Source organism: Ambystoma mexicanum, chromosome 6q (assembly GCF_040938575.1).
Source record: "Ambystoma mexicanum isolate Mex_15411 chromosome 6q, UKY_AmexF1_1, whole genome shotgun sequence".
NCBI classification, from domain to species: Eukaryota; Metazoa; Chordata; class Amphibia; order Caudata; family Ambystomatidae; genus Ambystoma; species Ambystoma mexicanum.
This window is the reverse complement of record NC_090937.1, coordinates 1,078,237,389-1,078,253,050: the sequence shown is the minus strand read 5'-3', so window position 1 is coordinate 1,078,253,050 and position 15,662 is coordinate 1,078,237,389. Positions and strand designations below refer to the sequence as shown.

At 46.3% G+C, this 15,662-nt stretch overlaps 1 protein-coding gene across 4 annotated transcripts in view; it reads left to right on the top strand.

Moving 5' to 3' along the window:
• Positions 1 to 15,662, top strand: part of EXOC1 (exocyst complex component 1) — a 791,619-nt gene that overhangs the window by 145,030 nt on the left and 630,927 nt on the right. For all 4 annotated transcript variants that reach the window (XM_069631625.1, XM_069631623.1, XM_069631624.1 and 1 more), the window contains one exon: positions 6,018 to 6,245. In XM_069631625.1, the coding sequence (XP_069487726.1) occupies positions 6,018 to 6,245 (228 nt within the window). The remainder of the gene's footprint in view (positions 1 to 6,017; positions 6,246 to 15,662) is intronic.

Genomic DNA, 15,662 nt, shown 5'->3' with positions numbered 1-15,662 from the left:
TGTGACAGAGGGATATTGTTGAAGACTGAGGTCCAAGTGTGGCCCTCCTTACCCCAACCTAACTTGCAGCCCGAAGGCAGAGAAATGATATATGGGCATCACCCCTGAGTCCTTCAGCACCATCGTCGATTTACCGCAGGTGAGAAACGTTACTCGCTCAGGCAACCATTCAAACCATATCCGACTGATAATATAGAGGAGATAGGGTTATCGTTGATCAAACAAGTTGATTGATTATAATCCTGACGAGCCAGTGACGTCATCACTGACCTGACGGCGTAGGTGCACGTAGACATGAAGCATGCAGGCATCCATGCATGAAGCTACATGAACATTCATCAAATTGAATGCAGGTAGACACGAAACAAATCATTATGACTCTCGCAGAGTAGAGGATGTACGCACACACATACATTGGTAGGCAGAAACCGCAAGATGTCAAGAACACATATATCGAGCTTGCACATGCCTACTAACTTGGAGAGCCATACGAACAAAGATGGAAGCCACAGGTGCACTGATGTGAATGGGGAAGGTGAGACAGACGTCAAACACATGGAAAACCTGCCAGCCTGATTCAGCTAAAGGCAGACAGAGCTTCCAGCACAGGCACATCCTAGCTAATTATATGATATATTTTATTTGTATCACACCCATACTCAAGTGTTTCAGGGCTCAACGAGGCAAGGGAGGGGTACAAGGGAGGACAAAACAACAATCTTACTAGGCCCAGTGACATTGAGAACGTTCAAGTGCAGGAGAGCGTGAGGGGGAAGATGTGCAAAGGGAAGGGGAGGAGTGGAAAGTGCAGAACATGTGATAAAAACAACAACAGGTAGTGCGGCCAGCAGGTGGTAAGTGCAAGAATAAAGTGCAGACAGAGGATGTCGAATAAGTGCAGGTAGGGGGTCTGTAGGCTTGCAGATACAGACCCGAGTGCATGGGTTGCCAGAAGGCAGTGCGGGTATGCAGCTGGGCAGGGATCTGGGCTCAAAATCAGAGGGTAGCCAAGTACCCAGTGCAGATACAGGAAGAGATCAGCAGGGGAGAGGAAGAGAGAAGGCAGAAGGAAGGCCTTGTGGTGCTACCAAAACCGAAGATGGTTCTCCTCAAGTTTAAGAGTGGCAGGGAGGCAGTTACAGAGGTAGGCCACAGCCGAAGAAAGAGATCTAACACCAACTTGTTGCTTGGAGAAGCAGCTGACCCTCAGGTAGTTGGAGGTGGAGGAGCGAAGAGCTCGGGTATGAAGGTATTTCTGAATGGAAAGTTGAAGGTATTGCGGACCCATGCCCCAGAAGGCCTTGTGGACAATGCAAAGGGTCTTGAACTTAATCCTTACAGCCTCTGGGAGCCAATGAAGAGATTTCAGGGCTGGAGAGATATGATCATTGTGCTTGAGACCAAGGAGAAGTCTTGCGGTCCTGTTCTGGATGAATTGCAGAGGGCGGAGGGTAGTAGCAGACAGATTTAGAAAGAGGCTGTTGCAGTAGTCCAGCCTAGAGAGAACCAGAGCTCTAGAGACAGTGAGCTTCTGGGGGAAGGAGAGGAAAGGAAGAATACCTCTGGAAGTGAGGAGAAAAGGAAAGCGTGGAGTTGAATATGACGAGAGCTTCTTAGTCTCGCAGGAGGGAGCAGGGAGAGGGCAATGGGAGGCCGGCCGGAGAGTGACTGGAAAGGAAGGTTCAGGGGTGCCGATGAGGAGGATCTCGGTCTTACTGGCATTAAGGTAGAGGTTGTTGGCGGCACACCACTCCTGGATTGCAGACAGACATTTGGAGATGAGAGCGGGAAAAGAGGTGGCAGAGGGAGAGCCTGAAAGTGAGCTGAGTGTCGTCCGCATAGCCCTGAAAGTTGGAGCAGAGAGCAGCAATGCGGTGGGCGAGGGGTGCCAGGTATTGGTTAAAGAGCCAGGGAGAGAGGTTAGACCCCTGGGGAACACCACATGTGGAGAGTGAGATAGAGGAAAGGAAGGACCCAAGTTGAACCTGGGAGGGTCGGTTGGAGAGGAAGGTCAGCCAGGCCAGGCCAGGCCAGTGCCTGATCAGTGATACCCAGGTTGTCACAGAGGCGGTTGAGCACGATGGCATGGTTGACCGTGTCAAAGGCAGAAGAGAGATCAAGTAGGATGAGGACAGAGGGGGAGGTTAGAATCAAGGTTGGAGAGTAGGTTTTCATGGATGTTCAGAAGAGAGGTTTCCATACTTCTGGCAGCTCTGAAGCCAGACTGATGGTAATGGAGACAACCAACAGAATCAGAATTAAAAGAGGTAGTCTGACCAGGTGGCGATAGATAGTAGCAATGGTGAGAGAGTGACCAGGAGAGATAGACAACCTACAGACAAGGCATTCGAAGGAGGAGTAGGCCTGCACAGGAATCACAGAGGCAGGGATCCACTACGGGAAGATCAAGGCTACACCCCCATCAGGACGGTTGGATCTGGGCACAGGGAGGATCTTGTAGCCATCAGGGAGGAGAGTGTCAAAGCTGTGACAGAGCTGGCCGTGAACCATGTCTCGGTCAGGACATAGAGATTGTGTTCTACCAGGAAGCGGCAGCTGTCAGAGGAGTGTTTGACAGCCGACCGAGAGTTGAAAGTGGCAATATGGAGCAGGGTGCCAGCCTTGAAAGACTTCTGGGTAGGTGTACAAATCAGAGGTACGCCTTGCAATGGTGTAGAAGAGGAAGGAGAAGAGGACAAGGTAGCCACGTCGGGGGCAGAGGTGGGAGGCGGGGAAGCCAGAGAGGAGAGAGAGAGGGCAGCGCTGGAGTTGGAAGGAAACTGATGAGGCGCGTGAAGCTTCTATCAAAGAGGAGAAGGTTGGCTTGAGGGCCTTGCAACAGGACAGTGTCAATCAAGTAGACATTAATGATGACCTTAGAGGAAGGTGTCCAGGAGGGCCTCCCAAAGGGTGCCACCATTAATGGGTGAGGACGAGAAAGGAGTGCGCACAGAGACCATAGGAGGAGTACAAAGGTCTGGCGAAGGAAAGACAAAGAGGATGTCGGTGAGGGTCTGTCTAGAGGATGCGCTGGTATAGGGGTCAGCGATGGGGAGACCAGTGTTAGAAACAAAGATATCCTTTTTGAACTTCTTCCTCCCAGACTTAGTGAGAAGGGAAGGATAGTCAATAGAGAAACAGAGAAGATAGGGGAACGGAGAGCGCAGTTGGTGATGCTGAGGAGGGTGGAGGAGGAGAGAGAGAACAGCAGGGGTGAGGGGTTAGCAGAAGAGGTGGAACAAGTCAGGAATAGCAGAGAAGCACAATGCAGTCATTGGGCACAGCCAAAATCAAAGAATTACAGTACAGCCCAGCTGGATTCAGATTTAGGCAAAAGGGTGAAACACAGTACGGCCACATGCCAGGCGAGATGGAGTGAGAATGGGAGAGTCAGAAGGGTAGGTGCATAAAAAGGTAGAGGTGACAAACCCACGGTCAGTGAAATGGGGCACAGAAGTTCTAGTTTCTTCAAGGAGTGAAGGAGGGCCAGCCCCAATGCTCTAGTGAGGGGAGCAGGAAGATCTCCCAGACCAACCAGGCAGCGCACAGGGAGCAGACAGGGACTTGGATGCGGGCCTTTGAGAAAAGACAGGCTCCCACCACCCGGTGCCACCCGTTGGTTAAAGAAGGAAAACGAGTAGCCAATAGTGGGGTCTCGGAGCAGGCCCAATGAGGGAGGTCAGTGCTACATCAGGAAGAGTGCTGCCTTCTTAGAAGTGGCTGAGTGCCACAGGACTAAGCAGAATGGCCTTAAAATGAAAGCACCAAATTCAAACTGGTTGCTTAGACGGGCAAAGATGAGCAGAAATTGAAAGTTTCCAGTTTACCAAGGCAATGAGATACCTGCAAGTAATGCAGCTAAAATATTCATAATTACAGGCAGGAGAGCTCCATTTCGTGGTCCATAGACATGTGACCTTGAAGAGCAGCACAATGCTTATTCACTCGAGATAGATGTAGGAAAACAGTTCCTATCGAACCAGAGGTGAAATGATAGTTACTACATAGGTTCAAAGCTGATTGTTCTCTTTCAGGGCCTAGGCAATCAGAGATGGCATTGAAGGAAACATACAGCACCTTCGTGATCGTTCCCATCGCCTTGAAAAGGTTCACTCAGCCTGGGAGCTGTCCATGGTCCCAAGGCTGGGAAGTCACGTCTGTCCCATCCATAGCTACCTTTCACGTTAAGGCACTTTATATTGCAGTGGCCAACAGTTTCTCAGCTATCCTACAACTTTGTATTTTTTACATGTAAGGGTGGTCCCTGAAGCAGCCTCCAGATATGCCGATCCAATAACCTAACTAACCCCTATTTATCATATAGTTTCCTAAACTGACCACTCCCCTTCACCCAGTAGGTTTTTGGTGGTTGAGACATATTTTGTGACCTCACTCAGGGTTAAAACGGTGTGGCACACATTTGGAGGACGAGAGCACTGAAAACGACATGCTGTTCTTGTGTGATCCCTGTCCGTTTTTATTTGTAATAAAGACAGTAAACTTTGCCCTATGGTGGAGTCTTCTGGCTTGTGGCAGGGATTTTGTTGGGTCCCAAGTACCCTTTTGCTGGTAATTGGGGTAGCTGCTAAGGGTTCCCCTGCCGCTCCTGTACACTGTAACCTGCAAGTAAGCCAAATCTAAAATGGCATAGAACATAGCAAACACAACTAATATTGGCTATGCCAATGCACGCTTCCTAAGCTATAGATGCCAGTATAGTATTTCTTGCACATTGTTGATGCTGGATTAGCTTTGATTTACTAAAAAGGCTGTACAATATGTAACCTTCATTGATGCTTTCATTAGCTAGGGCAGAGGTCTTTTGTGAGACTGTGCTCTGGGCGTCTTTGGGGACACATTACACAGGGTTGCATCACCACTAATGCACTGCACAGAGACTCATTGTATTGTGGGCACAGAACGTCGGGGAACCCTTAGTGCAAGCAAAAAAAAAGGTCAGGGGACTTGTATACAGTTGCAGGATGAAAACTAACTTGGAAACCATAAGACTGCTATGTTTAAGACCTAATCATAGGAACATTAACTGTAAACATAGTATGCCTATTTGTTCCTTGAACACAAACCATTCATGTGGGCTCATTAACTACTTAATCTTCATGCAATATTCACTTTGTCTTCTTATTGCATTCCTGATGCATGTCTTTTCATTTGGTCCTATTTTGTAGAAATTAACTTGCTAAATTAGAAAATATTGAGTCATCTTTTGTGTTATGCGATGCATGTGTTGACTATCGATGTTAAAAATTAAATAGAGCTTTGCTTTGTACTCACTTGTTCTGGCATTCTGAAGCATCTTTTGCACACGGTGACCAGATTTTCAAAATAAGAAACTGGGAAAGGCAATGAACATAAAAGTAGAACTACAAACGACAGTGGCTAACCTGTCTATACTTCACTAGTGGGGAAAATGGAAGTGACGGGGAGGGGGAGTGGGAGGAGGTGGGGAATTCCAGGCATTTCCTTGTATACAAACTGTGTGATTTGGCTGTGGCTGAAAGCCTGTTAAAATCAAAGGCAGTTTTGCTCTGATTGCTATTGAAGGTCTTGCTGGGAAGTCATTTCCCAAGCAGTTAATGCATGTGGCTGTTAACTTAAAGGTTCGGGTTCAAGCCTTCACTGGGTTGGCAGAGAGCTCTTGCCTAAGTGTTCATGTGAATTTTCCAAATTGAATTTTGTTGAATTATTGGCAAGTGCCCCGGGATTCTGGATTCTCCCAGTCAGTACCAGCCCTCTTACCAAAACCAGGAAAGGGTTTTTAAATTAGAACAATATGCAGGACGGTGAATGGGGATGCGGAGGGTGCAATTCTATCACTGTCCCAGCAAAAACAGGATGTATGTTCACCTAAACTGTACAGTGTTAATCCTTTAGCTTGGCTTAGATACTGATTGTGAGTTGAGACTAGCTTGTGAGTTCCTCACTGAGTGGTGACCAGACCTTTGAGAACTGAAATGTGATCAAAAATAGTTTTTAACCACCAATTGTTTGTTGTGCAGGCAAACATCCAGTCGATTATGGCTTCTGAGAAGCAAGTAAACATCCTTATGCAGCTGCTGGATGAGGCTCTGAAGGAGGTGGATCAAATTGAAGGGAAGCTGAGTAGTTACGAGGAGATGTTACAGAGTGTGAAGGAGCAAATGGACCACATTTCAGAGAGTAACCATCTTATCCAGCTGAGCAACACAAATAATGTGAAATTGTTATCAGAGATTGAGTTCCTTGTGGTAAGTGTGCAATAAAGGTGGATAGCATGTCTCAATTGCATACACGTTTGTCTATGCCATGTGGCTTTAGCACTTGACACAATTCAGCTCTCATTCTATCCTGTATGTCATTAGGTCAAGTCTTCATGTCGCTCTAATTGAAACTGTTTTCCTGTGATTGTGCTGCATATCCCTTTTGGAGAAAGCATCCTAAATGCACAGGCCATTTTTGCTTGGGTAGTCTTCTACAATTATGATTTTACTATTTACTTTGTGTTGATACAGATTTATTATATGAATCGGTATATATGCTTCAAATTTACAAACGTTGCAAGGGCCTGGTCGGTGGTGGACAAAGATGGCTGTGATGATTTTTATCATACCCTGCATGCGAGGGCCTAACTGCCACCCCAAAAGCAGTTTAAATGCCCACCCAGGGCTTTGTCAGATTTTACAGCAGAGAATAGTGCTGTACCTGAAGCAAGGCTCTTGAGAAAGTTGGGTTTCTGTGCTTTAGTGCAAGAGAAACTACTACACCTGAGCACCTGACAGGCTTACTATTAGTCCATATTGTTGTGCATCTACGTTCTAGGTGAATCTATGAATTCATGCTTCTTACCCTTGTGTGTATGATGAACAAATGATTGCATTAGCTTAAATATAATAGCACACTTAAATTGCAATATACATAAGCAACACGAAGAAAGAAGAGATGAATCATTCATCTGCACACCAATTAGAGCGGCAAGTGGTCATGATAAATCTTCTGAGCCAGAAAAAGGATCACATCTCTTGCTAAACTAGAGTGTACGTACTTATTCATGAAGCATTTTTCATGTATCTACTCATTCATGCATCTTTGTTATTAAACATTTCTCCATGTATCCACATATTCGTGCATTCTCAGACTACAGTCATTTAAGACCGAAGATGGCCATTTTACCGCAGATAAAGGAATACATTCAATTTGATAACATAAATAAACCAGGGAGAAGCATCTTCCTCATGCAGCGAATTCAATATAGGCATTCAAGCACGATATAGACACTGTCATTAGAGACATTCTTAACTTGTATGAATATGGCCTATGTAAAAAAAATGCCATAATATAGTACCCTAATGTCCGTGCAAATTAATCCTCGGTGATCCTTCTCTGGAGTTGAGCAGAGTCCTCTAATCCAGACTTGGTGTTTTGCATAGATTTTTTTAAAAGGAAACAGTTACTGCTGACGCGCCAGGGGACAAGAGAAGGCTTGAAATCAATGCTGACGCGATGTGTTCGAAATCCCAGGTGTGCCAATAAGAAAGTTTAAACGTATCCCCCCCCCCTTGCCAGAATTGCGTTTCGGCTGCAAAATTGTTGTGATTCAAGGTGGCCGCCTTGCTCAGGGCAGGGTTAAACGAACCCTGTAAGGCAAATATAGCCTTAATTCTACGTGTCCTTCAAGGCGCTCAAAAACAGTTTAATTCTCAATTAGTCTCATTCATATACACTTCTGTGGCAAAAGATATAAGGTACACCATGGAAGGAAAAATAACTCGCCACAGGGGCTAAAAACCCCTGTTTCTTCTCACAAATAGGACTCCCGAGTGCTGCTGTCACCCGGTCTGACCTTGTTGTGTATCAGGACTATGCGAATGGTGCACTGGTCAAAAATGGGGAAAAGGCTATTGTTCCGAAGGGGAGCTCTGGTTACAATTCCTTGGTTTTGCGGGTGCACGCAAGTGTTGAATTGGTGCCAAAGTACACTACAAAAGGAAATGCAAAGAAAAAATCCAGTCAGGAAAGAAAGTGTACGTAAGGTACTGTAACCCCTCCCTAGTTGCTCAAGCTGCATGTTCCCTTAAGGCAATATATTTCCTTGATTCGCAGTCTCGCAACATGGTAGAGGTCAACAGTCAGTGCAAAGGGCAGCTGCAGTTTCTGAGTCTGTGCGGGCCCGTCAATTCCAAGCGACGTGCTCCGGGCTTGAATAAGGAGAAAACGCCATTTCTCTCACACAGATCGTAACCATGGAGATCAAATGCTATATGGGGGGAGGGGCAGGTAAACCGTCTTTGATAGGCTGGAAAAGGAGAGCCAGAGGTGTCACAGCGAAAGCCAATGTGCGTTCTTTCTGCCGTATCTCTGGCAGAGGGTATGCGCACAGCCGCCAATCAGGCACTCTAAGAATGCCATGGTCTGTCGGTCGTTGCGTCTCAACAGGAAGCAAATACATAGTGGACTTGGTCTCAAAGAGCCAAGCTGTCCTTGCGGTACTGAAAGCAACAGACTAAAAATGGGCGGGGCTGTTCCACCCGGCATGCCACAAGTAAAGTTGGGCACTCGGTGCCCGGCTAGATCATATGTTTTTATGCATGACAATGCACTCTACAGACCCAGTAGTTGCCCAGGCTACTGGGTAAATGTAAAGAATCTAAGGTGGAGAAATAGCAAATGAGGGAAAGAGCTTTATCCCCTCAACGTTAGGTGAAGCCTCATACTCTTGTGGTGCTGTAAAGGGATATCATGTCCAATCACAGGATCACCTGTTAAGTGCTGGGAATGTTTTGCATTATGGCTTTTGTAAAGAGACCGAAGCAAATTTACACTAACCGAAAACCGTGGAGCCAATCAATGAGCATTGTGGCGGGTGTGCTCCTGCGGAGGAATTATATCAGATAACAAAAAGTTGCCATAAGCATGACTAGGCTGGTGTTGTCACACCCTCATCGGATGGGTGAAGCTCTAGACACACAGAACGTAACATCTACCGCTCCCAGTTGTTTAGTCATCAACCCCTTGAGCTTAAAACTGATGTAACAGAGTTCAAGTTAATGGTAGGGAAGAAATTGTTCGTTAAGACCATGTTCAAAGGAGTCCAACCTGTGTATCCATCGACACTCTAGATCGAGTAGTCTACCTTGTATATTAGTGGAGAGGACACATTTTTGCAACGGATCCGTGAACGATGTTCCGCTATCCGGATGCCCACACTATGCAAAGTTTGCTCCACATAGCGCAACCCACACGGACATTCCACACAATACACGACTTGATTTGTTTTATTATTAGACAAACTTTTCAGGGTCCACGTCTGTTCTCTCACTTGGAACTGCTGGATCTTGCTCGTGAACTGGCAGACCGATCATGAACTACAGGGATAATGTCCTGTTGTGGTACGAAGTTTCCAAAGGCTGGTTTGTGCGGTCCTCTTGGTAAATAATGAGTGGACCAGATATTCTTTTATGTTGCAAGGTCTTTTGACTGCAAAGCGTGGTTTTTGTTGATCAGGCATGCACATATTCTAATACAACAACAATTAAGGAGACAGCCCCCAAGCAAACAATAAATCAACTTCCATAGGAGCTGCAGGAGCTACTGCCACCCCTCTCCATCTGCGCTTCGCTAGAGTGTCAATGAAGGTCATCACTTCTGCCGGATCCGTAAAGAAATGTTTGTTTTATTGTTGTCTATCACCCGAAGCCTGGATGGGTACAACATTGCATGTTGCAGACCTCGATCTGGTAGTTGTTGCTTCGAAGCCGTGAACAAGATCCTGGCTTTTTGTACCGCAGGAGTGAAGTCTGTATATTTGGATATCTTCGAGGACTGGTATTGTAGGACCCCAAGCTCTCTGGCCTTTCTTAGGATCATGCCCCTGTTGCAGTAGTTCAGAACTCAGACTATCACTAGTCTCAGGCTCTGTTCAGGCTTCGGGACCTGAGCCGAGACAGGGGATGGTCACCCAGCACTTCTTTTATAAGAGTCTCGACAAATTCCTCCATATGCTGGGGCTTTACAGACTCTGGGATACCCCAAATATGGACGTTATTGCAGCAGGAACTGACCTCTAAGTCTTCGTTCTTTGCTTTCACACCAGCCACCTACTGTTGTAAGGATCGAAGAGCAGAGCACACTTCCGCACTTGTGTCTTTTAGCAACCCAATGCGCTGCTCTGCTTCCGAATTCCTGCCGCTCTCCTTATCAATCCTTTGCTGCATGCGGTCCATTTTATATATTAGACTGTCTAGCTTCCCATTGACAGACTCCAATCCTGACTGCATCCGTTGCAGGATGGGTCAACATGTTCACTGTCGAGGGCTGGGGAGGACTGCTCACCTCCTCCCTTCTTGCACTTTCTGCCTCCGTCGTTGTTTTTTGCAGCCCGACTGCAACCCCCCGCGTGGCCCTGCAATCCATGCACCAGGGGGACCCCGAAACACCTCTTGCGTCAGCCCCATTGGTATCAACTCAGCACGCAGCCCCACGCCTCAACTCACCGCCCTTGCTTGCAGCAGCGCACCCTCCGTCCCACGCAGTCCCAAGTTTTCAGAAGCGCAGTAGATGTCATGCCAGATTGGCCGCCGCCTCAGCCCAGATCAAGTTCTTGTATGCCGCAGCAAGGGAGCCAAAATCAATGATGCTGTGCAATAATGGGTCAGCAGAGTCAAGTACGCTTATGTTGTGCTGGAAGAAAAAAGGGGGGCTAGCAGATGCCCGCCCTCTCCACCTTCAGCCTCTGCAGGCCTGCACGTAGACCCTGCCTACCACATCGTGGAAGGCCTCGGCATCGGGCACATATGACGGGAGGCGCTGCTTTTCCTCCTCTGTGAGAATCGTTCCTTTGGCTGCTCACACTAGGGCTTTGTACCAGACAGGAAACGTGCCCAGGATCTCCACACTCTGAGCAGGGCTCCGGCTCCAGCACTCCACCAGCTTCAGCTGGGGAATGACGAGTCTCCCGATTGCCACAGTCCTCACAGAGCGTCTCTGCTGGCGGTGTGGCTCTGGCGGTCAGCCCTGAGTCGGAGCCCTCTATGGCGAGTCTCCGCGCCTGCAGCTCAAGAGGAGATATGTGCTGCCAATCATTGCCTGCGGACACACAACCAGCTCGCGCGCTTATGGGACTTCAATGGAGACACTTGTGATTTTGGATAACGGGGCAACGGGCCTCTCTCCCCGAGCTTCGGGGAGCTCTAGAAGAACACAGGTTTTTGAGGGAACTGATAGAAAGTCCCTTTTCTTCACTAACTGAAGCATGACCTGGTGCTTGTGCAGCTCCTAGAGCTGCCATCTCCATAGTGCGTGATCTGATTGTGTCACTGTCTACTCAAGAATATATACTGTTCTATAGTGAAAGGATTAGAAGGCTTTCAGTTACCCATGACTAGTAGCATTTTCAGGATATCTAAATTGCCCCCAAGCCATTTTAGATGGTATGTGTTTTCTAACGCTAATTCAGAATACCTGTATAGTGCATATTCACTTTGGTCTATATCCTTCCTTATGCAAGTGATTTTAAAAAACAGATTTTACAGCAGGTATTTTCGTAAATGTGAAATGTCCCCCTAGGGGGAACGCCCCCCCCCCTCCCCCAACCCCACCCCCAGATTGTACCACTACCATAGTACATTTAGTGTTAGGATTGATACCCCCTCTGTCTGCTATTTATTGACTGCTTGACAGCATTTGGTAGGTATTGGAAAATCAGTATGTTGTAGGTTAGCTGTTCTAGTGTCGTTTTTTTATTCCTTTTTTCTGTCAAGCTTGATAACCCTACTGGCACCTCTTCAGTACTCTGGAGAGTTTACTAAAGGACCTAAAATGGCACCTGCTGCCAAGTGGACCTCCCGCGCAGGTAGGCTGGCCTGGAGCTCCTGGGAACAGTCAGCATTGTGCTAATTCTCAATTTCGAGATTCCCCTTGGGAGGAGATTTACTTTCTCGGCAAGATGTGACATTGTGCTGATGTCAGACCCTAATCAGTGAGCCGAATGATGTAGCGAGCCTAGTGGCGGCGGTGGATATGGCTCGGGAAAGCTTGGAGAGAAAGAAGGCAAGTCGGCTCAGAGGAGAGGAAGTGGCGCAGATCCAGTTAGCTGCCAGTTTAACATTCGGAGTGGACCTATGCATATGAAGCAGTATGGGGCTACTTTGTTGACCACGTGAGCTCTACTACTCTCCTCCTCTCATCACTACTACTTAAACACCCTCCTTTCACTCAGGCCCATTCACTTCACATTCGCTCCTGTTAGGAAAGATGTTCTTGTTACTGGTTTCTTCCCATAGCCTTTAATGGGAAACCCTTTCTTTTTGTTTGTTTATCTTGCTGACCTAACCTTTGCAGTTAAACTTTTGCTTTGTGCTCATTTGTATGGGGAAACTGATAGTACCTTAAGAGTGTCAGTACTGGGAGATTAGTGAATTCCTTCTATTTTTAAAGCTGCACACATCAACTTAAAGTAAAGTGCGGTTAGGGTACTTTGGATACTTATAGGTTTTTCTTTTGAACATTTGTGGTTATAAATACAATGTGGCAAAGATGGCTTGGTGGCAGCAGATATTTTTCTATGGTGTTTTTGACTTTTTACTTGCGCACATTTGCATTTTACCGCACATTGGCATAAAGGGTACCATGTATTCTAAAATGGTTGTGCCGCAATATTTTTCTTTCTGACGTCTCGGGTCCAGAATTGCCATATATGGAAAGCCCAACCCCGCGCAAAACTTCAGTGTAGGTAGCCCAAATGTTCGGCCAGTTGCTGTCCATGACTGTATAGTGTGATCAATCTTGCAGAGTCCTCACAGAAACCCTACCTAAAGTCTCCTCCCCGGTGGCCAGGGGAAGGCAACCTATCCTGATCCTAAACCTGGGGCTGGTAGTAGTCGGGTGGATCACCTCGGTGGAGAAGGCCACAAAAGAAATAGGATGACTTCATTAGGAGTGACGCTGTATTCATCTTCTTCAGTGAGTTAATATTTCTATAATACTGGAATAGCTAATGTCTTATTGTCAGAGTAAGGCTTTCCTTCCCAACATTACCCAAATTGTCAGTAGTAAAAACCCTTATAGTCAACAGGAGAATGATATACGCAGGAATCAGAGAATCAATATCACTACTTCTGATAGCTATGATTCTTCCTTGGGTTTGAACTATAAAACCAACAACCAACCTTTAATTCCTTTAGAAACCTCCCCTAAAGGTATAGTCTATAAACTCGGTCAACAGAGTGAATTAGTTAAGGTTAAACTTCAAGTCCCATAATGCTCTGTGTACTGCAACGACGAGCAGAACTGTGATGTGCTGTCTAGTGGTTCTAATGACCCACACCTGAGTATGAATTATAGGTATTTAATGCCCCTTCAGGTGCAGGCCATTGAAAGAAGTAGACAGCTGCAGCAGTGGGAGCAGCAGAAGCAGAAAGGAGACCATGTTAGGCTTGGCGCTGTGTTGTGAGGGTTGTAGAAGTTGGAACTTTGAAATGCAGAGATTGTGCAGCGGGAAGCGGCGCTGAGACGATCTGTCCTGTCAGACACCGAGGTCCCGGCAGGAGAAGAAGTTAAAGCAGCAGCGGGTCAAACGGATGCGCAGGGAAAGACCACTGAGTTGGCCTTTGATAGGTCCCCCTGCCGCACTCCGTGATAGACTGCTGACTGAATGTAATTCCTTTGATTATCGAACTAATGAAGTAAAGCCATTTTGGCGTAACTCTTGTACTAAAAGAGTATGAGTGTAGAAGTCTTGAGACTACCATTGCCAAAGTAAAGAGGGGGTAATATTTGAACCAGATGACCGTAATCTACAGGAATGGACATTGCCTAAAAGAGAGAATGCTAAACAGCATTGCCTAAGCCAAAGAAAGGCAATTATAAATAAGAGGATATGGCTTCCTTAAGGAGGGATACCTGACCAAGAGACATTACCAGCAGTTAATTGGTGATATGGAAGAAATTCAAAGGTGGCAGGAGAGAAGCCCTCGTTGTAGAAATAATCAAGGGGGGGGTGAAAATAACCTGCATTACCTGTGTCAAACAAATCAGTGGAACAAACAGTGTCAATGTGTAATGTATTCTTATGGAAGAAGTTGTGAACCCCAATGATGAAAGTTAAGACTTTTACAAGAAGTTGTTTTCTTTTGATTAACTTTCCACATTAAGGATACAAGCGTGGAAAGTCTGAAGCAATGCAAACCTCACAACAGAGGATTTGCAGTAGTGGTAGGTGTTTTATCCTGGCAGGCGAGTATACCAGGAAAGGGACTATTAGTGGTTAGTACTAGCAGGTTAGTGGACCAGGAAGAAGACAATAAAAGTACTGCAGTGTGGTAGAAGGTAGTGTTTAAAAGAAAGTGTCAGGGCCACTTCTGTGTTATGATGAACTGTGCTATAATCATACTGACAAAACTTTGTTTATGAAGAAATGTGAAAGGTAGCGTTATTCAAGAGAAGTTCTATTGAACACTGCCCGGAAGTGTGAAGATAAAGTCTTTGGTTTATTAAGCAAGAACTGTGGAACTTTGACGATAATTATGAAGAGTGATAAGATTTGCTTAGGAATAAGACATTCAAATGCCAAGTGGAAGACTTATGGAGTGAAAAGAACTTTGTGTCACAGTTTGGAGCAGAACTTGGCTATTGAAAGCAACTTTCTTGATTTGAACGTTGACTGGGAAAATCCTGAATTATCGGGCGGGAAGGGGATCAGACCCTGGTTACAAGGATACATGTTTACAAGTTTGTGTTTAACACAGCTGTTATAAAAAATAACTTTTTAACAGCTATGATACCTGTATGATTTCGGTTGTATGTATCAGTGTGAGGGACAGACACCTTTTGATATTAGTGTTTTCCTTTAGTCTTAGTTTAACAGGCAGTGAAATCCTTGTTCGGTTAGGGAAAGCGAGGCATTTTTCTCATCCCTATTACTTAAATAAAATGTCCTCTTGTGAGAAAACTCTATCTACTTGTCTGTGTCGTATTTCTGACCACTTAGAATAGCCCCTGCCAGCTTGAATGACGAAGATCCATTGGTGGACCTAGTGCCGACTCAGGCCAAATCCTGGATGAAAGAAGGACTCCTGTAGCCAATAGACAGATCATTGTTGGAGCCAAGACCCCTATGAAGAAAGCACAGCCTCTGTGGATGACCCTTGCAGCTGATCAGCATTGCCTCTAGCCATGTCCTGGTGAAGCCCTGTTCCTCTGTCCTGATCTCAGGAAGGACTCCGTTGTTGCTTCGACCGCTGGAATGGTTGGAATAACCAGTCCCGAACCCTGCTTTAGTATCTGGGCCTGTTTAACCTCTGGAATTGTCCCCGTGGACTAACAAGCTCCTACATTGGCATCATCGTTGCAGCCATCGTCGTTCTGAGTGCATCCTTGGAAGTTGGAGGATCTTCAACTTTTGCTAGAAGACGTCTGTCCCTGCATTTTCAGCTTCTAGTTTGAATGGAAGCCATGCAGGGCCTGCTCCTGTGTTCACCAACATAAGATAGTCTGTCGCCGTCTGACCGTGGTGACTCCCGTTGAAGCCACTCTTCTTCATTCCCTGGCGTTGTCATGAGGTTGCCTTCTCTGCAGAAGTCTTCTTCCTTTCTTGTCACGGGTGACTAGCTGGTCAGGCTCTGGAAATGTAGTACAGTTATCGCAACCGACCAAAACTAAATCCCTCATGT